Source organism: Pseudopodoces humilis, chromosome 15, assembly GCF_049639895.1.
Source record: "Pseudopodoces humilis isolate 2021_Gansu_Grassland_sample_001 chromosome 15, ASM4963989v1, whole genome shotgun sequence".
In the NCBI taxonomy this organism is placed as follows: Eukaryota; Metazoa; Chordata; class Aves; order Passeriformes; family Paridae; genus Pseudopodoces; species Pseudopodoces humilis.
The window spans coordinates 20,499,792-20,526,416 of record NC_142214.1 but is presented as its reverse complement, the minus strand read 5'-3'; the positions used below and the strand labels follow the sequence as shown (position 1 = coordinate 20,526,416).

At 33.6% G+C, this 26,625-nt stretch overlaps 1 protein-coding gene across 6 annotated transcripts in view; it reads left to right on the top strand.

Moving 5' to 3' along the window:
- The window catches only part of RPGRIP1L (RPGRIP1 like), a 46,512-nt gene that overhangs the window by 12,364 nt on the left and 7,523 nt on the right, over positions 1-26,625 (top strand). For 4 of the 6 annotated variants that reach the window (XM_088062574.1, XM_014256425.2, XM_014256427.2 and 1 more), the window contains exons 7-20: positions 490-595; positions 2,695-2,841; positions 3,947-4,020; positions 8,433-8,572; positions 10,830-10,936; positions 11,144-11,200; positions 12,382-12,561; positions 13,236-13,353; positions 14,560-15,012; positions 16,045-16,196; positions 17,699-17,782; positions 21,541-21,709; positions 22,785-22,906; positions 25,630-25,813. In XM_088062574.1, the coding sequence (XP_087918700.1) occupies positions 490-595; positions 2,695-2,841; positions 3,947-4,020; positions 8,433-8,572; positions 10,830-10,936; positions 11,144-11,200; positions 12,382-12,561; positions 13,236-13,353; positions 14,560-15,012; positions 16,045-16,196; positions 17,699-17,782; positions 21,541-21,709; positions 22,785-22,906; positions 25,630-25,813 (2,093 nt within the window). The remainder of the gene's footprint in view (positions 1-489; positions 596-2,694; positions 2,842-3,946; positions 4,021-8,432; positions 8,573-10,829; positions 10,937-11,143; positions 11,201-12,381; positions 12,562-13,235; positions 13,354-14,559; positions 15,013-16,044; positions 16,197-17,698; positions 17,783-21,540; positions 21,710-22,784; positions 22,907-25,629; positions 25,814-26,625) is intronic. The other 2 variants (XM_088062575.1, XM_014256430.2) reach the window with 2 other exon arrangements.

The following is a 26,625-nucleotide window of genomic DNA, read 5'->3' as shown; positions in this document are numbered from 1 at the left end:
TTAATTTTGAATTATTTAAAACGTCCTTTCTAATAAACAGTACAGACTCAATCTTAGAATTATAAGAATACCTGCATAGATGCTAAATTATTTTCATGTAATTAAGACACACCTGCAGCTTGTTTGAATACCAGACTTAAGATGTTATAGTCTAAATTGCTAATCCATATTTTCCTTATGGTATTTGATAGGTGGAAACTTCACATAATGGTATTCTACTGGCACCAAATATTTTGCATGGTGGGAGAGAGGGAAGGCAATCTATTTAGGCATAGGATGTTTTCTTTTTCTATCATGCACAGTTCTATACAATAAACAAAGATGTATATGTATTGATTGAAGTTGCTGTGTCATCAAACAGTGGAATGTTTAATTACCTAAAATCTCTAGTGTGTATTATAGCAGAACAAATTAATTTTGGTATTATACACTACGTCTTCTTCAAAGTATTTGCATTTCTTATTAATGCATTTCTTATTAATTTTGAAGGCTAAACATTCAGGACAATGTGGAAATGATCAAGGTCCGTAAACAGCTGGCTGAGAAAAGCAATGCCCTTTCAGCAATGGAAGGAAAATTTCTCCAGCTTCAAGAGGTAACTGCAATTTTATCAGTAACCTTTCTATACTCTTATCACGTAAACGTGCTAAACAGAAGAAAAATTATACACAGTTCTTGATTCTAGGTCAATACTGAGTACATTAAAATGAACCACATACTACATTACACACAAACTACTCCAAATGGAGTAGGGATTTTTAGTCTTAACCTCTCTTTTTTTTTTTTCAGAGGGTCTAGCAGGTCTTAATGATTTCATCTGCAAAGTCATACCAAGCAGATTATGAAGAATGAACTGAGTTGTCTGGCTATGGAAAGAGGTCCTTGATCATTTAAAGAGAGGACTTTGACTTATATGTACTGATTTACAAAAAGGGGGTACCAAGCCCCCTCCACTTTATTACTCTTTGCTGAAGTTTGGGCAGTTTGGCTCTTTTGTTCTGATGTTAGGATTTAACCTCTGTTCATATGTTCTTGAAAATTATTTTAGAGGGCTATTTTAAGTAATAATTTTCCGTATAAAAGAGCAGTTTTATGAAAATACCTCCTGAACATATAGTTCCATGGTAGATTATCTATTGGTTTAATTATACAGCTTTTTTTCTGCGTTTTCCTGTATGTATTCGGAGAACTGCATGTGCATACAGAGGTGGTATGATAATACCTTGGAAATGGGAGAGTTTCTTCAAGTAGGAATCCTAACTGCAATAGAGCTCGTTATAGTATTGAGCCTTAGGAAGTAGAAGCACTGAGTATCCTCATAAATTCTTACTTCTGTGTGCTTATTGTTAGCATGCTAAATAACTCTTGTGCCATTTGATTTTCATTTGACTCCTTTTTTCCCCCCATGTTTTTCTGTCTCTGTATTTTGTTTTGCTTTGCCCCCCTCCCCTTCTTCAGTGTAATTCCTGTATCTACTCTGCCAAACTGAGAAAAGGTTTAACATGGCTTTTTGTCTTCTCTTTAAGAAGTCTAAAATCTAAAACAGAGAGAGTTTAACTCTAGAATTTAGAGTTAAATTCTCTCTTATTTATAACTATAAATAATTAGTTATAAAAATAGCTATAAAAATAACTCTATTTCTGCTGGCTGCTAATATTGTTTCTTCTCTGTGATTTTTATCTTCCTGATAAATGAGATAAGAAAGGCTGAAGATCAAGTCGGTGGTTGATTTTTCATGGGTTTTTTGTTCATTTCCAGTCTGTTCAGACTGCATGTGAATGTAAACAATTTTTACAGGATTAGCATTTAGCTTCTCCATTTAACTACTTTGTAGGAATATTGTATGGAAATAATGATGCTAACTTCTTTCTGTCTAAAAACATTAAACATTAAATATATTCACATATGTATTTGGTATGTATTGGAAATTATCCGGTCATTTTATGAAACAGGAGATTGGGCTTTGACTATTTTGTCTCAAATCATAATTTGAATGTGATTTGTATTTGAATTTTTAACGAATGAGGCTTAATTACTGGATTGTGGATTGTAGGCAGTATAATATTAACTAATATTCTGGAAATAGAGGCTCTGTCAGCATCCTCCATTAATTTTAAAATTGGTTAAATGGGCCTTACTATAATCCATCAAAGTAAATGAAAATGTAAAGAAAATCGTAAGTCCCTTATTAATGTTCTTCTAGCTGGGAAATAGAGCTGAATGCATGAGGGTTCCAAAAGAATTATATATCTACAATTGTGTGTATATGTATATCTATAAGTATAAAGACGTATATGTGCGTGTGTATATGTATATATAAATATAAGGGTTAACAGAGCTCTGGCAAGCTCTATGATTCGCATAGAAATGGACAACTGATTTCTGCTTGCTTCTGCAGTGGGTTTTGGTTAGCGTGTCCAACCACTGCAAAATCTTTTAATTGTTTTACAGATTCGTTTCTTTATCATTTTCATCATGAGTAATGTTCATGAGGGCAATGTTCATGAGGGCAGTCAGGTCACCTTCTGCTGGCCATGGGAAGTGAAAGTTACTTTCAGTTACTTAGTTCAAGGATGTGTCCTGCTGATCACTTTGAGAACATCAACACAACAGCACCTTGAGAGCCCCCTGTTGAAATAGTGTGGGGACATTCTACTAGGTGTGATTTTGGTATTCCTTCCTTCCTTTTTACAGAATCTAAAGAACTTGAAGACCAACCATGATGCTTTATTAGCAAAAGGTGACGAACTGAATGTTCACCTTAAAGAGGAGCGATTAAAATGCTTTCATCTTCAAAAAGAATTGCAGTCGGTAACTATTTCAAACAGAAGGACAGAAGAGGTGAGTGAGATTGTATTCAGGAGATTTTGAATCTGCTTGAAGTACATGAAGATAAGGGAAGAATTAACAATGGGATGTCTTTTAATTGTGGAAATGTGAATAGATGTTTCAAACACTTTTAGAAGACTGACCTAGTGATATATATACTCGTCATATATATACTTTTATCCCATTAAAAAGAAAAAACAGTAGCTGCTGCTTGCATTTCGTAGAAGTATCAACCACAGCTGATCCCTGTGCCACACAGTCACTGCACCAGTATTTGGACAATATTTGAGGTTAAAGCACAGGATTTCATGTCAATTCTGATACTGAAGAAGTGGTTTGTTAGCTGAAAGAAAATCATACTTGATTTATTGATAATACTTTCTGAATATTCTTTCAACCTGATTTAATTCCAGTACAGTATAATGTTATATCTGATTTAGCAGTTAAAATCAGTTGCTTCTGTTTCTTTGTCTAGTGGCTCTCAAACAAATGTCATCCACATTTACGGCTAAAAATCAAGTGGTTTATTCCTCATTCTCTTCAATGCATGAGGAGTAAGAGTCTGCAAGCTTACTTGTTTTTCTGTTACATTTTGTAGTAAATTTCATTTTACCACCTGGTTTACCTGTTTTGAATGTATTTTGCATGAACCAAGTTTACCAAGATTATCTCATAAATACTTCCTCCAAACCTTTAAACTATTGTAATGCATGTAGGTATCTTCTTAGTATCTCATAGCTTCAAAGTTATGTCTTGCTTTAGTGAATATTTTGAAAACAAGGATGTGTTGTTTATACTGTCAGTAATACACTTAGATTTTTAGATTTTTATATTATTTTGTATATATACCCTGAGACTGGCTCAGTTGGTTAGACCAGAGTGCTAATACTGCCAAGGTTGTGGGTTTCATCCCCAAATGGGCCATTCACTTAAAAGATGGACTTGATGATCCTTGTGGATCCCTTCCAATGCAGAATATTCTGTGATACTGATTTAGTATAAAAAGAACAAATAATAGTTTGACAATGCCTTCAAATAATTAACTATTTGTCTTCACACATTCATTGTAATTTCCTTTTGTGCTGTGTGTCAAATGAAACTTCCTTATTCATTTTAGTTACAGGAAAGAATAAATTATCTAGAAAAAGAGAATGAACTCTTGAAGGAAAACTATGATAAGCTGCATAACAGGTAAGTTACGGTTTCTGTATATAAAAATCAGGTTCCTGTCCTTTTGAATAGGTCTTCATATACTAGGTGCTGGAATGTGCATATTGAGTGTTTATGCACACATATAAATATATTGATGCTCCAGTTTATCATATCAGTAAGCATATATGGAAGCATTCATGGTACTCTGCCTGTATTTCATCTGTCCTGTTGAAAAGGATCAACTTGTTCTAATACTCTTGAAACAGTAGGTTACTACTTTTAAAAATGTATTTAAAAATAAGTAGGAATCACTTTATTTTGACCATAAATGAAAAAAGTTCTTATCTGAATTTCTCATTATTTTCTTTAGTTACTGTTGAATGAAGAATATATCTCAGTAGATATATATTAATTTGGGTTTATTTGGGGTTTTGGGACTGTGTTTTGGTTTGCTTTTTTTAACAAAGGGGTGTTTGAATTTTTGTCTTAAGTTCTGCCAGCACTTCACAGTGAACCTATATAAAGTCTGATATTTGACAGCTTTTCCACTAATTATTTTTGAGGCGTGGTTTAGTTTTTTTGTAATAGCTATCATTTCACTTCTACTGATAAAGGAAATAAGTAATTCTAGCCAATTACCACAAGCATTTGAAAGAAAAAAATATTACCTTCAAATGAGCTTTTTCTTTATTGTGAAATTGTGATTTTTTTGCGCTAAAGAGGGTTAGAAAATAAAGACACATGTCTTGGAATTAATAATTGTCTCAGAAAGTAGGTAAAATGCTTGACATCTTTTCTTGTGTTGAAATTATTTCTCCTCTTAGTGTTTGGCTTCTCAGTGTGATGTCTGTCAAAAAATACCAATGACTAAACACAGTGTGAGTGATATCAAATTTTGTTTATAGTATTCTTACAATATTTGGTATACTTCTTGTACTGTTTGTGGTGAAATTAAAAATTATATAAATAAAAAATGGTGAGTACAAATAAAACATTTTTTTTACTTCTGATATGTAACAGCTGTATAATCATAATACTCAGTTTTGTATAGGGGCAGTTGATCACTCGTCTGTTACTCAAGTTCATTGTTGTAGATTTCTCCAAAATCTGATCATGTTATAAATATTTCTGATTACGATTTCTTTTTCTCTTTTATCATTATCAGGAAAAATAACACTTACTAATGAATCAACTTATAATATTTTTGTTCTACTTAAATCATAGAGAATTTAAGATGATGTTTAAATAAATTTAAGTATGCTTCTGTTACTATGCAGTAACCTACAATATGGTTGTTCTTTTATCTAAAATGATCTGTCTTTTCATACAGTCTCACTTAAACGTTGATTCACATTTCATTGTTCCATGTTGTTGTTTAACCCCAGCCAGCCCCCAAGCTCCTCAAAGCCCTTGCTTTACTCTCCCACCAGCGAACCGGGGAGAAAATTGAAAGGGTAAAAGCTAGAAAAACTGTGCAGTGTGGTAAAGCCAGTTTAATAGGGAAAGCAAAAGCCGTACACACAAGGCAAAACAAGGAATTCATTCCTGGCTTCCCAGGGGCACCTTCAGGGCCCCACCACACGTAACGGTGATTTAGGAGGACAAACACCATCACTCCAAATGTCCTCCCTTTCTCCTCCTTCCTCTTACTTTATGTACTAGAAAATATTCCTTTGATCTGCTCTCCCAGCTGCGTAGCCTCCCAGTTTCCCACATCCACCCCAGCCCTCTCCCCGCGACAGCACTATGAAAACCAGAAGGGGCTTTGATTATCTCCAAGCCCTGCTCAGCAGTAAGAAAAATCCTTCTGTATTATCATCACTGTGTTCAGCACAAATCCAAAACACAGCCCCATACCAACCACTAGGAAAAGCAATTACCTCTGCCTCAGCCAAGACCGGCACATCAAGTAATAAGAAATTAGAGAAATGGATAATTTCATTATAACCACTGTTTAATGGCTAGCTTTTTCAGTTTCCCATTTTCACAGTGCAACTCTACTGCAGCTTGTTGCTAATAGTGGGTAGGAAGTGTCCACAGGTGCTAGTAATTAATAGGTAATTAGTAAATCTTTTTAATAGAGGAAAAGAGTCAGAAACCCATCCTTTGCTGATGTTGTTTTTGGGAAGTTCATAGCTATTTTGCCAAAGCCAAGACTGTAGAACTGCACCTGAAAAGTTTGCAAAGAACAAGTATGAATTTGTGAGTTGACTCTTATTATTTACTCTTTGTCCAAGAAAACAATACATTTTGATAAAAGGTTTGGAGGTGTGGTTTTCATATGACCTTGTAATGCAAATCTGGCAATGCTTAAATTCATTCAAAAGAAACAGTGCCCAATGTGGTTGACCATTATAGTTTATCCACATGGCTTCAACTCCGATAAAATACAGTAGATGTGAGAGACATTCCACATGAATCTTAAAATTCAAATGAAGAAAGCTACACAAGTGGACTCAATTCAAACCAACCAACATAAACATTAACATTGTATAGGCTTGGATGAAACCTGTCTTCTGAAATGCTCTTCATTTAAACACTAAAATCTTGAACTGCTATCATAGTAACTCTTAATGGTTTTTCTGACAATATAGTCTTCTGAAAAACTGAATTAGATGTAGCTGCATCTTCATGTGAAATTAATTTACCTAAAGCTAAAAAATGCACTTATAGTTGTCATTAGAACGAGAAAACACTTTCAGAAGTGTGAAAACTAAGGGTATTTGAGATCTTTTCAGATATGATTTGTTCTTTCCTTATTGGACCAGTGAGACTTGAAGCAGTTTGAGAAAACACTGTATCTTTTCTGTATATAGGCAGTAATGTGGAATGATAGTGGGTACAGTGCATTATATTTCCTGCATATTATCTTTAAAATTATAGGAGATAAAATATATATTATTTTACTGCAGGACTTAGAAGCATTCCTTAAGCTCATGCATGCTGTAAAAGACAATCTGTCAAAGTGTAAGATGCTCTGTGCCTGGAGAAATTTATTAAATAGGTTAGGTATACTATAAAGAATACAGGGAAATAAAACTGTTTTTAAGAAGAGCACAAATCCAGAATATAAACCCTTGCCATATACTTGAGAGTCTACAGTTTGTGCTGTAATAGTTTTTTTTCTTTAAACTTAGTGTCATTCTTTAAGTATTTTTGATGTAACTGCACTTATAAATACTCAGAACCACTGCATATAGTCACTCATGAGAGCAGGCCATTCTCTTTGAATCCTCAGGTATAGTCTACAAGGCTCTGTGGGCTGCCCCTTCTGCAATACTTCTTCTCCATCATTTTTTTTTTTTTTTTTGGTTGAGGCTTGTTTCGTAGATCTCTGGAAGAGATAGGTTGCAAAATAGATTCCAGAAGATTTTTTAGAATGTTTATATATATATGTATGTAAAACATAATATTGGTTAACTGGTGAGCTTCAGCAAAGGAAAGTCAGAGCAAATGGATCCTTTGTTTAAAACACTCCCACAGTTTATGTTTTTTCACAGAATATATAAATGAAGAAACTGGTTTATGATTTGTTAAGATGGGCATTTTTCCAGTCAATAAGAATGCAAGAATTGAACAGTAATATGAAGAGTGTAGTACTCACTGTGTAAGTTATAAAAAAGCACATTACATTACTTTTTCTTTTTACCTGCAAGGAATTATACTGCAAATTATATAAAATGATTTCTTTTATTTCAGTCTGAGTTACACATTTTATTGTGGTTTCAGCAGTTCCGATTCTGTATCCGTGCAGTCCTTGCAAATAGATTGGCAGTTTACAAGCAAATAATGTTACAGACAAAATAGTTATTCTAATTTCTTTTCACACTTTTTTTTTTTTTCATCAAGTTGGAGAAAGATTACTTTATATGTGCTCCTTAATCAGTGTCAGAATTGTTGCTTTAGAGTATGAGAAAGCTGTTGTCACTTTGTGGTCAACGTTTTTTTGACCAGGCAACTGACTTCAGGTCCTGCATGTTTCACAAATTCAAAAGAAATCAGGTGAATGATCCCAATTCTCTACATTAAGAGGGCTTGTACAGAAAAAAACTCAAATGAAAACAAAAAAAAAAAACCAAACAAAAAACCCCAAACAAACAAAAAAAGATTTTGTAGTTGTCACTTGCTGAAGTTTGCAGTTTTAGATTATTCTGGGATATGCATGAATTCCCTTCCTAGTCCCACAAGTGTTGCATGCTACCAACTTTTTTTAAATTTGGAGCTGTAATTTAAGGACAGTTCCTTCGCTCATCCCAGAAATCTTTCATGTTTTTTAACTGCAGCCTAAGAGAGCCACCTTGGTTTCAAGAGCAGCAGACCACCATATATTTACATAATTCCTCAGCCATGATGACAGTGGTCTCTGTGCTGCTAAAAGTTTTTTTTTCTTGATTATTTACTACTGAAGCTGATTTCTAAAAGTTTTTCATATAACATATGTTTTATCGCAGTGTCTTCAGTCTGCCCCATGAACAGCAATGGAAATCAAAGGAACAGCAACTGAAACTGCAAATTGCTAAACTAGAGACAGCTATCAAAACTGATTTAGCAGACAAAAATGAAATCCTTGACAAGATCAAAGTAGAAAGAGGTATATTTCTGAAAAAACTAGTATTTTCTGAAAATGTGAGACTATACCCATGTTGGAGTTGAGATACACTGCCCAGAAAAGTGTAAGAATTTGTTGCTGGTGTTTTCAAAGATGCATTTTAAGTGTACATTTGCTAAATATCCCTCAGGTATGACTATCTGTTAAGTGCAAAAATTGACCCAGTGCAGAATATGGGCTGAATGAGGCTCATATCATTTCAGCTGCATTCATTCTTCATCTGTTGGGTTCATATTTACTCTTTAATCAGTATTTCTTCTCTTCTCTATACTGAAAGTTCTTATGGAAAAGAGATCCATCTGACAGTTGCTCTCAAATTATAAACCACTACTCTATTCACTGTACAAAGCTACATGAAGTCCATATAGGCCCTTGGTGATGTTTAATTGTCTTTCAAGTTAATTAATTCAGAATTTTTTTATATTTTCAGTATATACTTATTTTTATTTACAGCATTGTACATTTAAAATGACACCGTTTTCTTTTAATCTAATGAACAGATTATTTCATATGTATGTTTTCTTCATGCTGTAGGACAACTTCTTAGTGAATACTGACTTTGCAATCTTTTTTCTATCTCAACTAATTACCGTAGCAAAATGAAGTTTAAGAAAGAGAAGCCCAGGCAGAAAGTGAAAATATTTAATTTAGAGTTGATTCTTCAAATGTGTATTTTAAAGATGTGCATTTCTTTGAACAATTTATTGGAATGAAGTGGGCCAACTTGTTGTGAATAATTCTTACAATTATTGCTTGAGTTCAGCATGTGCTTACCATTAGGATTCTCAGTAGCTCTGCCGACTTCGAATACCAGATTGAATATTTAAACATTTTATTTGACCCACAGCATTTGCAAAATTAGCCTTAACTGATATTGAAATAAAGATGCCTTTAGCTACATTATTATGAAGTTATGACTTATTATTAACAGTTGCTACTCATAGCTTGATTATGAAAAAACTGGCATTCCATCTTCTTTCCTTCCTGTGGGCATTATGTTTAACTGTCAAGTGTTTATCATCCCTTCCCCAGGTAGCATGTTGCACTCCTAAACTGAAGCACCAGGGTACTACACTTGCAATTTCTGTTGAATTGACTTGCTGCAGCTGGAGTAGATGTTCTAATATCCTTTTAGGCCTCTGTATCTAGAATTTGATTACAGCTCTGTCTTTCACAAAACGTAGGCAGTGTAACTTTCTTCAGTCGTGTATTTCAGAGTATCTGCCTTTGTTGCACATTCCTGTTTTAAGTTCTGTAGAATTGCAATTAATGCTTGTCTTAACGTACTGCCTAGAGCTAGTGTAGAGATAATGTCTACCCTTTGTAGTTTGGCATATGAATCTTCTTTCTAAACTTCTTTCCCAGGTCTAGGAAAGATGGTAAAATACATGAAGCCTTGAAAATTGTTAATGCTACAGGAGACCAACATCATCTTGACGTTTCATGTTCTCCTTCTGTATTTCCCTTTTAGAAAGATCCTGTAATTTGATATGAATGTTTTAGTAGTATTTTTCTGGCCATAAGATCATAAAGTGCTTTGTAATACTTAAAAGAAATGTATTTAGACAGAAAATAGAGTAACACTCTAACTATGTTTTCTTTTTTTTTTTTTTTTATATGGTACTTGCAGAAGCTATATCACCCTTCCACCAGCCTCATTTCTCTTAGACATTTATTCTCGTATTTCTTGTTTTACCAGTGTTTCCCAGATTATCAGCCATAAATTACAGTAGCTGTTTGGTTCATGTTCATTGAAGTTTACTAACAGTAATGTTTCATGCAGGTTTTAAAACACTGAGATAAATTAGTACAAAATCTTAAGTTCAAGCAATTACTATAGCAAGGATTCTTGTCGCTCATCTCATAAATTCATACAGTGTATGTATTTACTTAGCTATGTCTAAATAATTTTTATTTTACATGAATAAAATCTCATGCATTGCTGCATTTGTTGTTCTTAGTTATAGTACTGTTTTACAGAGTATACTATTTACTAAGTACAATTTTTTATGGTTGTCTTAATACAGAAGTATTTATTGTGTCAGTAAAAGTTGACGTGTTGCAAAAATTAACCCTGTCCTAACCAGAACAAGGACACGATGATTTCCCCATACCAAATACATTAATTTCTGCATTTTTCCATGAAATTTTCATGTGTGTATTAATATGAAAAAATCAAGCCTGTAATTTTTTTAACTATGTTTAATTAAGTGTAATATTTTGTTCTTCTATAATCAAGACCAAAAGGAAAAGCTTATGCAAGACAACAAAGACCTGCAGTTACGCTACCTGGAACAAAAGCAGCAAGTAGATGATCTGAAAAATCAAGTGAAGTTTTTGACCAAGGTGAGCTATATTTTTGTTTCAAATATGAGAAAAAAAACCCTCTATGTTTTATACATAGTGCAGATACTTCTTGAAAGTCAAAGAATCTAGAAAAATAAGTGTTCAGTTATTCATGCTATCAAGCAAAACATCATGTCTGGTGAGAATGTACCTTATTATTCTGAATCAATTTCTTTGATTCACATCTGATAACACCTTTCCGTTAAGTTTCAGGGAAGTGATGTTGGTGTGGCAGAACTCAGTGAAAACCTCTTGCTTATAAAGGTAACTTACAAAGAATGAGGGGTTGGAACTAGATGATATTTAGGATCACTTTCAACCCAATCCATTCTAGAATTCTGTATTCTGCATTCTCTAATTTTCTTGTTTGTGCGAGAGGTTTTTGTTTGTTTCTTTGGTTTGCTGGGTTTTATCTTCTTTGTTAAACCCTTGGCTGACCATTATATTCTTTCTACACTCCTGGATTTTCAAGAGCTGAATTATTTGAGCATCTTTTAGTATTTAATGCCTCAAGCTCAAATGTGTGCTTTGTCATTTTTTACTTACAGTTAATCAGAAGGGAAGATGAAAAAATTGCCAGAATTAAATCTTAATTTATGTAAATAATTCATTATAATATCAAAAGTTAATTAAATGAGATTCATAGCCATTTTAAAAAAGCTTAGTTTTTCTCAGTTAAATGATTTATCATGGCATCTTTTTATCCTTATAATGTTTACAAAAACCAATTTTGTTTATTAATTCTGTAATTGATGCAAGTGTACCATAAGCATGGAAGTTCCAATATGTGGTATAGCAGTGCTTAGCAACTTCTCTTTGTTTATTAAAACAGAAAAACAAGAATACTCAGAAAATACTCTATTTTTTTTTCTTGCACAAATTGAAATTGGAGCGAGTGGAAGAAATCAGTGAACAAATAATTTTGCAATATTTCCACTGTTTGGGTAACTTATGTTTTATTTTCTTGAAGAAGTGTTTATTGTAATGATGATTATATAATGAAAATGAAAAAGGAAAAACAGAAAAATAAATAAATAAACCTCAATGAAAATTATCTCCCCAGTATTAATAACAGAAAGAATGTAGACTTGAGAATAATAATTTAGGGTTTGTACGTTTATGGAGGCAGGATTATTAATTATAAGAAAGGAAAATGTATATTTTTGTATTTTCATTGGATAGACAGGAGTGATTGCTTCAGAATATCTCATATATTTTAATTGGTTTCTGATAGTCATGAGATTACTTTGCTGAAAACAATCCTGACACGTTCTAGTCTAGCTCATTCCTGGTTTTGTGTTACCATATGCTTAAGTTTATAAAGTTCTGCTTGCTGTCTCACTGTTGTACCAAAAGTATATTGCAGTGTTGCATTTAGCCAAGCACAAATACATGCAAATCTTTTGCAAAAGTCTTTTCTAGCAATTTTTTCAAATGTGCTCCAGGACCGAAAGCAACAGAATAATGTGGACCTCCTGTTCTTGGAAAAAGTGGAAGATGATATCCGTAAAGATACAGAGTACTCCATGCAGGAGCTGCAGTTAACACATGCGGAAACAGTGCAAGAACTTGAAAAGACAAGGAATTTGTTACTTGTGCAGCACAAAATTAGCAAAGATTACCAGGTACTAAACTCTACTCACAGTGGAAAATAACCTGATAATAACATTTTAACCTTCGTAGCTCTGACAATTGTAATAATTAAGACTTGCAAGTTCAGCAACAAGGCCAGCCTGTGCATAGAGAACCAAACATAAAATCTGCTGTTGCTGAACGTTTGGTTTAAAAAACGTGAGATCCAAGTGACTGTAAACTGTAGCCTTTCAGCTCATCCTGCCCCTAACCCTCAGACTGTTCCTTCTTGGGGTTATCTCTGAGGGTCCTACCAGGTCTTCACAGGTAAGATAGTAAATATGCTTATAAAAAAAGCTTCCTTTTCCATGCCACTCTGCTTTCACTGTCTTCTTTCTACTTCCACTGCTGGAGTATTGCAGATTATATTTTGACTTTTCATTCAAATAATCAGCATTTAAAATAACTAAATTTTTAAATAAACTGTTAGGTATATTGTCCTAAAACAAAAGCTACTCTGTTTTTCCTCATGATGTTTTTAGATTTTGCTGAAATTAGAACTGATTTGTTGTATTGGTATGAATGAAAATGAAAAACTGCTGCTATTTTTGCATACTCTAAATGTTCTTTCTTCAAATCTAACTGTATTTTAACTTGTAGCCAAAAGCATGTGCAACATCAATGCAGACAATCCTCAGAAGTTCTTTTTACATGCAATTTTTTTCAGAGTGAGGTAGAAACAATGACAAGAAAGATGGAAAGTCAACAGAAAGACTATGAGTTAAAACTGGAACAGTATACCCATCTTCTTGATATTAGAGCTGCACGTATCAAAAAACTAGAAGGTATCTTTAAATATATATATATCTTTTTTATATATATCTGTTATATTCTTAACTAATTTTTTTTATATATTTTATCTCTTTCAAATTACTGTTGTAAATTTGTTCTCCAGTTGAAGCACTTTTCCATTCCTAAAACTGGTAGAGAGGTCAGTTCTTTCATGGAAAGGTATATATTCCAGTTCATTTTTATTGACTTATATTATGTTAATAATGATAGTTATTAATTAAACCAAATCCAGCGAAGTGTTTTTTATACTGCAGCTATTTCTGAATAAGAATAAAATTACCAAACTTGTGGGGGTTTTTTTAATAAAACATGCTTTTATGGTCAACCTTTTACTTTGCAGTACTATCATTACAGAATCACTTTGTTACTAAAATTCCTCAAGTCTTGTTATAATATACTGACACAGTATTTAAACAGGATGAATTTCAAGTATTTTTTCATGGCTTCACTGTGTAAAAGGTGCATAGGAAGCTTCAAGCAGGATATTTTACAGGCACTTATGTTGAAACAATTTTCACATTTTCTCTCCAAGTTGCATCTACTGCATCATGGTTTATGTCCTAATTCTGTAAGCACGTATTTTGATTTCTTAGAATCATACAATCCCAGAATGGCTTGGGTTGGAACCCATCTCGTTCCAATTCCCTGCCAGGGGCAGGACACCTTCCACTAGAAGTCTACTCAGAGCCCCATCCAACCTGTGTTAACCACTTACTAACCACTTACAACCTGAAGCTTGGAAACATGTGAAGGACTTTGCTGATAGTTCTACCCACTCAAGATATAACGGATGTTAAAAGTCAGATGTATTATTTCTTTCTCTGGAAAATTTAATAAACATCTTAATAAATAATCTTTAAATAAGCGTTTAAATCTCTGTTACATTTGCATAATGATACTTACCTGGAGTATTGCATAAGACTTCTGAATTTTTGCTTTTTAACTCCCTTATAACTTGATAATAACTGTTAGGGTCCTGTGTCTATGTATACTGAGGCAGCTTCATTGAGGAAATACTCCTGATTGTTGTCAGTGTGCTCAGTGGGCATTCAGTGTATGAATTCTTCTTGGTAATGTCTTTACAAAAGTAATACTGTTAATATAATTGAATTATGCTTTTATCCTTTCTCCTCAGTCATTAATTATATTTAATTTTTTAAAAAGACAATCATATTATAGCTCTGTTTTATCTGTTGCAGCCCAACTAAGAGACGTTGTCTATGATACGAAACCACTTAAGTCCAAACCAGAAGTATTGCCAAGTGATCCAGTGGATGGATTGGTTGAAACTGTTAATTTAGAAAGAGGAGAGAACCTTTTTGAAATTCATATCAGCAAAGTGATCTTCTCTTCTGAAGCTATGCACACTTTTGGTGACTTGGAGCCTGCAACCTTTTGTACTTACGCATTCTACGACTTTGAACTTCAGATAACCCCAGTAGTTTATGGGAACACCCCATTATATGACTTCACTTCTCAGTTTCTTTTGCAGTCTGATGACAGCTTCTTCCACTATATACAGGAAAACAGCATCACACTTGAGGTTCATCGTGCGTATGGCATAGATTATGAAACAATTGCTTCTTGTCAACTTAAGTTCCAGGAAATTTTGGAAAACGATGGCAAGATCTACTACACAGCAAATTTAGTTGGTAGTTAATAATATCACAAAGTAATCTGTTTGATTATGTATCATTATATTGCAAGTGATAAATAATGAATATTTGACTAAAAATGAATTTGTACATTACTCTTTCAAAAGGAAAAAGAGAAGTGTTTACAAGAATACTATTTCTGTTGAATGTGCAGCATGTTCTTGTGATTCTGCCAACACTTGTAGAAAGCTGGGATGGGTGCAATTTTACCCATAATGGCTTATAACCTCAGGGTAAAAGGGGAAAAAATCCAAAAGAGGAGGCACCCCCACTTCGCCCATATCAAACATCAATGCTTTATATCTGGCCTGAATGTCATAAGTATATCCTCTTGTCCCTTATCAATAACCAAAGGAAGAAATTATGTAATCTAAGCTGATAAAACAAAGGTCACCATATAATAGCGAAAAAGGTACAAATTATGGTGATTATGGTTAATAATATTTAATATAATAGCATAATCTAGAAGGGTGTTTATTTATGTTTTGTGCATTATTCTAGGCACATTCATATTCATTATATTAAAATAATTTTAAGGTATCCTTGACAAGACACTTCTAAGAAGTATTGAATATTCTGTGCTGCTTATTTTTTCTTCCATAAATGTTCTGCCAGATCTCTATTCAGTGATCTCTTAACTGGCCACTGCTGTAAAGAATCTGGTTTAATAAGGCATTGTAAAGTGGCATTTTTGCCTGTAATTTAAATTGCATACCTCTTTTTGGGACGCTTCTAACTGTTAGCATACAAAACTGTCCTAACCTTTATTTGCCTTTAAGAGATAAAAATATTGAACTTTGCTTTGACCCTGTAGTAAATACATAAGTAGTAAAAAATGGTCATGTTTTTATTTTGGATCATACAAGGGGAGCCTGGGAGTTGTTCTTGTTTCTAACATAAAACAGATTTCACGTCACAAGCACTGGCGTAATGCATAGGCACAATCTTTAATTTGTGATTTTTCCTAGCTTTTGAGTAACATACCTTAATGTTGAAAAGAAAATTAATGCAATCCCGTTTATTCCTTAGGGAAAACAGGACACATTCAAAATTATGGTACCGTGGAATACTGGATCAGGTTACAAGTTCCTATGGACCAAGCAATTATTCCCTACAAACAGAGGTCAAAGGCTCTGGGATATATAACGCCCAGTTTTAGAGAGCATGAACAACCATCCAAGGTATGTTTGGGTCTGTACTTGATAGAGTGAATTACTTCATGGAGAAGAGAAGCTTCAGGGTGACCTAATTGCAGCCTTCCAATACCTGAGGAAGCCTACAAGAATGGTGGAGAGAGGCTTTTTACAAGGGCATAGGACAAGAGGGAATGACTTCAAACTCAAAGAAAGTAGGTTTAGATTAGAAGACAGAAATTCTTTAGAAGACAGAAATTCTTCGTAGAATCATAGAATAGGCTGAGTTAGAAGGCACCCATCAGAATAATTGAGTCGAACTCCTGGCCCTGCACAGACACCCCAACAATCCCATTCTGTACCTGAGAAGATTTTCCAAATGCTCCTGGAGGTCTGGCAGCCTTGGGGCTATGACCATTCCCTGGGGTGCTTGTTTGGTGCCCATCCTCTGTGGAGAGAATCTGTTCTGATGTCCAGCCTATCGCGCTCCTGACATTGCTCCAGCCATTCCTTTGACTGGAACAGGTTTCCCAGAGAAGCTGGGGCTGCCCCATCCCTGGAAGTATCCAATGCCAGATTGGACAGGGATTGGAGCAGCTTGTCTAGTGGAAGGTGGTGTCCCTCCCCATGGCAAGGATTCTGGGACTACATTTTAAATTCCCTTTCAATCCAAGCCATTTTATGATTCTGTGATAGTTTTGATAAAATTAACTCTTTAATTCTTTCTTTTTTGAGTTCAAATAGCTTAGGTCAAGTCTTGATACATTCAAAGTGTAGTAAAGGTTCTTGAACCAGAAAATACATTAGCAGTTTTTCTTATAAAGAGATCAAGAACCAGTTGAATACCTTACCCGAAGAGGCAAAGTCTCAAACTTAGTTATTTATTTTTACTGAAGTTGTCACTAGAACATTTGACATTATATTTAATTTTCTTGAGCTGTGAGTGCCTTATGTTTTAGTATCATACTCATGAATTTTAAACCAGCTGGATGTTAGATACATAGAAAGGATGAAGCAGTTTTTCAAAAAAGGTATTGAAGTAGTTCTTAACATTGGAAAATTGTGAGATGGAGATTGAGATTCCTTCACATTAGTTTTTTGCTGGGTTTTTTAGCTGGATATTGAAGAGAATTTTGACAATATAATTCACTGTACAATCACATTTAAATAAGGGCCACAGAAAAAGAAGGAACTTTCAGACATCTTTAATAGTTGTTTAAGAAATAAAAGCAAACAGGTCGAAATGTATAAATTAAAATACTAGAGGTTTTGGTGGGCTTTTTTGTAAGCTAAGGTGTTTAAAATACTGTATCTGGAATAACTCAAATTTTTATATTATTCCATATAGTAAATTTATGTGTTGGATAATATCTCCATGGGTTCCATGATGTAATCAGAGAAGTATGTTGTGTATGAATTTGTTAAATTATGTCTGATTAGAATTGAATTTAGTGCCATTAGATTTGGCTTTGAAAAATATTAGAGTTCCTCATAATTTACTGTAAAATAAAATGGCAATAAGTGCCCTTCAATATATTTGTTTATTACAGACACCAACACTCAAAATGAAGCAGCGTGCAGCTCAAGCACACAAGAGAGTCTCTTTTCTGGATCTTAGTACAATACAGATGTCAGTAAGTTCCGAGTATTTTTGTTATGAATGTTGAAGCATGAAAGGCTGCTTATGGCTTCATATGGGCAATTTGTAGAACTAATAATCAAGAACACTGGATTATTTTAGCAGCACAATACTGGGATGTCCCAGGCAATGAATGATAGCATAGTACTGCATATAGGTGGGGGTCGCAATGCAGTGGTATTTGTGTGACTCCTTCAGAACTGCTTGATGTCCTCCACAGTTTACAAGCTTCAATTTCTGCTGGCTTAGGGCAGATTCTAAGAAGACCAATCAACTCACTCTGCACTGTGTTTCTCAGCTCTCTGCATTATTCAAGTGTCTTTCTACAGTGTACCACCTGCACTGCATATAAATGGCTCTGTAGAAACCAGCTTGATCCAAATAGATCCTGAGTGTTGGGATAATGAGATACATAATTTGACACAGTTCAGAGTCACCTCTAAAATTAAGTTTATCAGCTGAGATTGCACACATTCTGAATTATTTTGACTATAATTATTCTGAAAATAATTATACTTCTTAACTTGGGATACACTGTCATCTGTACAGCCTTACAGAGTCTTAAGAGAGTCTGCATGGAACTAAGTCAAATGTATTTGCTGCATTTTGTAAATTTTCCTCTGAAATAATTCACATTCAGAGAATTAAGAATAGGTTGTGGTTAGTCTTTTAAGTAAATTCCAGTAAGTAAAGGTAGGTTCTTCAACAGGCAATTATAAAAGGTTATGTTTATATATTATATATAATTATAATAATATTGCATTAATTAAGAACGAGTTGTGGGGTTTTTTTCCTTTCATAAATTACTTGATTGGATTTATTTGAAAAGTTAACATCTTTTCAATTAACGGGTTCTGTTACTGTTTAGTTTACTATGACTAGAACTTCGTTGAGAGCTATACAGAAATAAGAATTAAGTCAATCTGTTGCATTTACTAACTTTAAAAAACAAAAAGTCAAGTGTTGGTGAATATAATCTTTTGAGAGCTTAGATATGAAAAACTGAAATGTTAGCCGGATAGTTAAACACACAAAATATCTTCAGCTATCCAAATAGTAACTTCTCAAAGTTTGACAGTTTTCACAAACTAGGATTTTCTAAGTGAGACACCTGCTTGCCCTCATCATAAGTCTTTATTGCTGTGTTGGCAGCTCCTCTAGCTGTTTTAAAAATCTAAGTCTCATTGTCTGTTTAAAGACAAAAGGACTGTTAAGCCTGAGTAATGGAACAGCTTCTCTGACGTCTAAGTCTTGTGATGAAAGGGCAAGAAAGTGTCCATGCAAGAAAAACAGAAGTTCGATAGATTAAAATGGGAAGCCTGATTCATTTTCCAGTTCATTTTCTGAATAGCAGAGAATCAATCTAGTTCTTAATAAAAGTTCATATCAATGTGATACATGCCAAAGCAAATAGAAAAGGCGACTCACTTAAAAGTGAGACGAATGGTTTGACTCATCCAAACTAATTGTAAGAATGGTCCAGCCTCATACATAGGAAGCTCTAGCAGAAGATAGAATCAGTGATGCTAATGCAGGGAGGCAAAGGAGGACATAATTTCCTGTCCAAATGCTTTTCCACCAGTAAATCTGTACCTACTTTTATATATTAATTGTCTACTGTATATTGAAGGCTTCCCCTTGTTTTATTCAGACTGGGCTTCCTCCACACTTAGGGCTCTGTATTTGAAAATAATATGGAAGTACGTTAACATTTAAAATGCAGTTTCATAGGGTTCACTACAATTATAATAATGACTTAACTACAGATTTGAGATAGTAACATTCATACCAAAACCAATTCACATGCACACACAGGTAAAATTATGTGCAGGCCGATGTGTGTAAATTTAGCTATCAAAAGTTCTTCTTGGGTTCAGTGAAATACTCATATCAAATCCCTTTCCATTTCCCAGCTGGCAAGGCTTACACCTTGAAGAAGGTGGAGATGTGTGGTATCAGCCCAGGCCTTCTTGTCAGTGACAGTCTTTCAGATATTGCAAACTTGAGGATTTGCAAGATCTGAGAGGTCCCACTCGGAGTGGGCAGTGTAGTGGAGCCGCTGCTGTTCAGGAGAGCTCAAAGGGTCTCACTCAGGACTGCTGTTTATAGGGTTGCAAGATGATTGTTGGTCACCAGTTTCCCTCCTGGCCAAAGCCCAAGTCAATTGCTCCTGGTGTTTTTTCCCCAAAGTGCAGCAGCAATAATACCATTACTCTCGAGCTACAATTCAGGTAAATGGTTTACCAAGGCTGAAAAGGACAGCTGCTTATGCTTTGTTTCCCATCTTGGTTAGGCAGCTGATGTTTCTGATTGTGCCCATTTACATCATGCCAGAGCTCCTGGTACAATCTGGTGATGCCTCACAATTCACCTGACAGGGTCAAGAGACACTTCACCGCTCAGCTGGTTCTGTCAAGGCTTTTAAAGTGTGTCTGAGAGTAGAGCACTGAGGATGATGTACTTGCAGATGATGTAGGAGGGATGCACCACCACATTATGTAGCACTTAGAGGAGAAGTATTAATTATTGTATTGGCCCAATTCGTTGTAAAAGTAAATTGTGGCAGATTGGCAAACTGTAGTTTCTAGTGGTATACTATAGTTTCTAGTGGTATAACACAGTATTTAATCACTGGCTCTTATTTTCCTTTTACTTTACTGCTTCAGCCCTCATCTGGGGCTTTGCTTGAGAAGAGTCTCTCTCTGACCATATCGGGTGGTATTGGTCAATTAGAATAAGCAAAAACTGTTCTCTCGGAAACTTTCATCCACAAAGTGTAACTCTTGTCACTGAAGGAATTAAGAAGAATGGCCAAACATTGTATAAAACACAATGGTTATGACACATCTGTAACAAAAAGGAACATAAGACACATAAAGTCAGTTTTCTATGACTTGAAAACTTCTAGGATAACCTTGATTTATAGAACAAGACTCTGTTGTGTTTGTTAGCATTGCTTTTCTTTGTGTGGCTCCAAATGTGTTGGAACAAAAATAATTCTTCAGGTCCAGTTTTGAAAAAGTGAGATGTTCTGTGGACAGCTGAAAGCTTTTTCATGGATTCTAAGGGTGGGAGGTGAGGCATCAGTGCCACTGTGAAAAATTCAGTCCTACAGGAGAATTGTTGGATAATAAATAATGCATAGGTAATGAAGCACTGCAAATTTACATGGAAGGTGCCTTGTCTGTAATGCAGTATCCGCTGATGAGGTATTATTTTGTGTAATTGAACTCAAAGAGAAGGAAAACAGTAAGATTACTTCAGAATACATTGTGCATTAAAGATATTTTACCTTAGATAACATGTTTATACTGTGTAGCAGAGATGATTATTTTTTTATATTATATTACTTTGCTTTTGAGACAGAAAAAACTGTATAATTTAAGTTAGAAAAATGGTGGTGGTGTTTTCTGTATGTTTTGGGGTTTTTTGACTGAGTCTTGTAGAACTTGTAGAAAAAGATGAAATATAAATTAATCTGGAAATCAAATAGGCTGTATATATGTTGACAGGTACAAAATTATTAAAATAGTTATGTTTTCACAAATACAGTTAGATAAATGTCTTTCTGCTGTATATGAATTATACGTTACAGCAGTTGACATTGTTTCCTGCACTGCATAAGCAATAATAAGCAATTGTTAAAAGGCTCTGGATAATGAACGTAGGCCGTAACTCTTCAAGTTTTGAACTTTAGTAACTTCTGCTATTCAAGGAGTTCTATAAAGACTGAAAGTTTATCTTTTTCTGTAGCATGTGGTACAGGAGGCTAAACAGGTGTCAGGTGACAAAGCGAAGGAGATGGCCGAAGAAATTCAGCAGGAAAAAGAACTCTCTCATCTGTCAGAGGAGCAGTTGGCTGACCAAACATTGATTACTTCTAGAGATGAAACAGAAATAATTGAAGAATTGCAACCAGAAGGTAGAATTCATATTAATAAGTAGCTGTATTTTCTGAAAAAATCTGTCTATTAGTGGAAGCTGCCTCATTATGAGAAACTTCATGACATAAATTATATTCTGATGTACTTTGCACTTGAAGCTGGGCGGTGGGTAAGTTGTGTTTTCTTCCCAGATGGAAACCATATTGTAATTGATTGCAAAAATCTAATATATAACTTAGATTTGTACAATATTAAAGGAAACCTGGTTTCTATTTTAAATGTCTTCAGATTCTCCCTTAGAACTATGCTGTTCCAAAGACTATTTTAATGAGTATGCTTTTTTTGTCTGCAGATAACAGCCAATGCTGATACTGGCATCCTTTCAGACAGTGAGAGGGCTAGTATGCCATATCACTTATGTGCCACAAAGTTGTTAGATTTACTTAAAGATTATAAAAGCCAAGTCATCCTGTTCCACCTCCAAGCTTAAACTGTTTATTAGGGCAATAACCAAGTCCATGATTCCAAGTTTAAAATAAAAGCAGAAGAAGAATGCTAAACTTCTGTTTAGTTCTCTGCAGCTTTAGCATAAGAATTCATTAGAAAGATTGGAAAAACTTGTTGAATGTTGATTTTGAATACCAGTTGTCTTTATCATTTCCTTCATGGAAAAAAATGCTCTAGAATATTCCAGAAAATAATGCACCTGAATACAGAACTATTTTTTAATAAAGTAAAAAAGTGCATTCTTCTTTTATGTATGCATGGTGTTGAAGGAAGTCAGAGAAAATCCACGAATTCGGGCCGTATTCTTAACTAAAGCTAACAGTTGTGCATACTTAATTTGTTACAGGACTTACTTTATTTGCCAGCTTATGTCTGGAAAACATCACTATTTTTTTTAACAAACCAGAAAAAATACAGATTAGATGACTGTAAAGATCATTGATTCACAGTGTTAATGTTCTTCAAGGAAAAGAACATTTACCTGGCACTTACTCTTTTTATATTAGAAAAGGAAATTCATTGCTATCAGATTTCTTATTCAGTCTGAGGTGGTCTAAAATATAGCAAGTGTTACCTGCGTGCGTTTGTTTGTTTGTTTGTTTATAGATCAAGATAATCAAGATGATGCTGTTGAATCAATAAAAACTGACAGTGATGACTGTATCATTTCAAGTCCAGTATCCACAAATATTAAACAGCTGAGTCAGAGTGTACATGGCAATTATTTGGTAAGACTAAGAAAAATATTTTAAGCCTAATGTCCACTAAGAGTAGCTTTGCTATATCTAACATCAGTTTTCAATGGAACTGTACATGTACTATACAAAACCTCTTGACTTATTCTTAAAATCAGCAATTCAGGGCTTGAAGTCATATATACAAAGTAGCACATCATAATACAAATTTGGAAAATTTACTTTGAACAGTATTTCAATAGGATAGTTCTCAAAAAAAAATAATATTTCACACTTTTAGATCTAACATTGGCCGAACAATCTTAACCATAAAACTAGTACTTAAAATTAACAGGCTTTAATGTTCTGCAATGTGATATCCTAGAGGAAGTTTTATTTTTTGAAGTGCTCTTTTCAAGGCTATGTGGTATCTTACAAAGTAACTAGCAACAAGAAACATGTATAAGAAATACTGCGTCTTTTTTTTTTAATCTGTAGAAAGTACTTCTCAAAGAAATTGCATGTCTTCAGCTCAGTAGGTATGTAGAAACGCTGTCACTTATAGGTTCTTCAGAAAGATACAGAAGGTACTTTTGAAGACTGCATTATTTATATGTAAAATGTTAAAAAAATTCACCTGTAATTTTGAGAACTAAAATGAATATTAGTAATCACTGTTAAGTCAAACGTTAATACAGTTACTCTATACCTTTCTAGTCATCCTTTATTTTATTTTATCAAAATTATTTAAGGACAATTCTGAGAGGATTTTGTATGTAGATTCATTTCAGGTTCATCAGTTTCTGTGTCCTTCCATTGAACTGTTCTTCGGTAGCAATGTGCATGTTTGTGAATGGTAGATAAAAACAGTAAAAGCTACACACTATTAAGGCACCATGTGATAAAAGTTGGATTTTAAAAATATGCATTATTTTACTTGAATTCTTGGGTTGATTACAGAATACAGCATGTCAAAATTGCTATTATTTTTTGTTGTTTATTAAAGATCAGAAATCGTTGCCTTTTATCTTTTGAGATAATTATCCTACTGGTACTCAAATACTGTAAATAAATCTTGTAATTTTTGGACATAATGGTGCTAATTATCTTATAAATCTGAATTGTATACTAGACTGTTTGAGTCATTTAAGATCATACTGGGGATTTTTTTGTATATTACAGATTAGACAGTTCATGGTTATTTCTTAGATATATTAATTATAAGGCATATCTAACAGATTTTCCAGTATCAAGCTGTACCAGTTGCTTCTTTATTTTTGCTTCTTGTCTATGATGTATGATTGATCATAAAATACTTCATTTCATTTAATTTATAAATTTGAATATGAAAAGCATATTCAGGTCAAAGACCATCACTTTAATGACATTTGGTATCCATTTAACTTACTAGATTTTAGGAAAAAAAATTTGCTAAAGCTGTGTACCTATATTAGTAGAGACAGAACAGTGTGGAATTTTTTCTGTAAAATTTCCATGAACCTTCTGAATAGTGAAAGAACCTTATTGAAATATTTATCCAGATTTGGATTTGCAGTTAAAGTGTCATAGGATACATAATAAAATAATACATAATAAAAGGAAAAGTCTTTTGAAAGGAGGGGGTAAAATTACATCATGAAATACTGAAAGGACTTGACAGCAATGGAAATTGTTCTGTATGGTGGATATTTTCACAATAGGATACATTGCTTTTCATTTTGATTAATTCTATCATCTGCTCAGCAAAATCTATCTCCATATGAAATAAGAACATTAACTTGGAGTTCTGACTGAATATAGAAAACTCATCTTTTGAATGTGATTTAGTACTTCAAGTGATTTGAGAAATAAAAATCTTCAAAATATTTCCGTATAGAAGAAATATTTTTAATAAAGTTATGAAGGGAGAGTAATATACTGAAAACAAATAAGTAAAAAAAATTAAACATTTCTATATCCTGTGTGTTCTGTTTGCTCTTTGAAGAATATCTTCATTGAATGCTCACCTACATATTCCAGCTTTGAAACCACATCGGCTTTTCTTTCTTCTTTCTTCCCAGAGTAACTTTGAGAAATAATTGTGACTCTTTCTCTTGAGTCCAACATGCCCACTTAAATAAAACTTACTAAAATTTATCTGTACATAAATATTCCAGACTGCAGAACAGTGTAAAACAATTTCATATAAAGAACAGAAAAATGTCATTTCAGTTAAAGATAGTAAGAAAAGGCTCTGGTGAAGAACAATTGGGATATTACTTTTATTATCACTAGGGAAGTTCACTATATGAAGTTGAATTCTTTACAAATACATAATTATTTTACATGCCTAAGAATTTTGTGATTTGATGGGTTTTTATTGAACTGTTTGTAGTATAGTCTGCCGTAGGTACTAACAACTCTTTATTTGGAAAACTTCAGTACCTTGTATTACTGGCAGTATTTTAAGCAGTTACAGGATCACTTTACTGTGTAGTTAAAAGTTATGACAGCTTAATTTTGTGATTCAGATAGTATTTTTACATAAAGATAACCAGCAGACTGTAACTATGACTACTGCAAAAATATTTTAAACATTAAATGGCAATCAGTATCTCTTGCAACAACAGTCTTAGCTACAAACCCTGGAGCTTTAGATTCTCATTTTGTATATGTTAATCAATCAGTATTAATCGTATAAAAAAGCCAATGATTTACATATATATATGTATGTTTGTTTTATGTTAACACTTACAGAAACAAAAAATAATTTGTGCTATGTTTATATTTTTAAATAGGAAGTTGAAAAAATCTGGATTAAAATTACATCACTCTGTCTTACTGAGTCACGAATTACAGCAGATGAAACAATACAGCAGCTGTTTGTAGAATGCAGATTAAACAATTTCCTTGCAGAGGAGACCCCACTGTCTCTTCCAAAACCAACAGGTGGTCAGAGGATTCACTATAACTATAGCACTGGTAAGTCTGATGTATTCCTGACCAGGCTTGGTTATTCTCTTAAATTCTGTCTTGTGAAAATACCTGCAATAAATCCTACTTCCTATATATTATAGCTGCATTTCTCCATGTTCCAACTCTATGTGCCTATTTTCCAGATATTTTGGGAAATACTAAAAGTGATTTTAAAGAAATGAGGTAAGTATGCAATTATCAAGCATAAAATGAAATGCTGAAGGAGGTTGGTATATAAAATGGTAACATCACAACATATTTAAATATGTTGGTAGTGTATAAATTTCAAAATTAGACTATACATAAGTAAAATCTATATATTCTTTTTATAAGAGCGTGATGATATTTTTTCTATTGGTACATGATGATGCAGCAAAATAAAAACATTCTAACCTGTACATCTAAAACACAATTGAAAAGAGAGAATATGTAATTAGACTTTGTCACTACTTGCAAATACTTACTGTTCCTTTAATGATAACTTTTTTAATAGGGGAACAGATTCATCCATGTTTCATGCTAATACATTGCCAATTAGTATTTTATATTTACACTAATGGCATACATAGAACAATTGTAATAATTTATTATTCTCTTGTTAATTATTTTCCCAGCTATTTCATCATATTTCAATTATTCATTAACTTTTTCCTTCCTGGTAAAATTTTGTTTCATTTAAGATTCAGCCTGAGTGCTTCAGTCTTGGACTTTTGGCTGAGCATATTCTGAAGTAGGTGAATCAGTTTGCTGTTTCTGACAAACCCTTAATACAGACATTCAAATTAAGCATTCTTTTAAAAATAATTACATAAAAATGG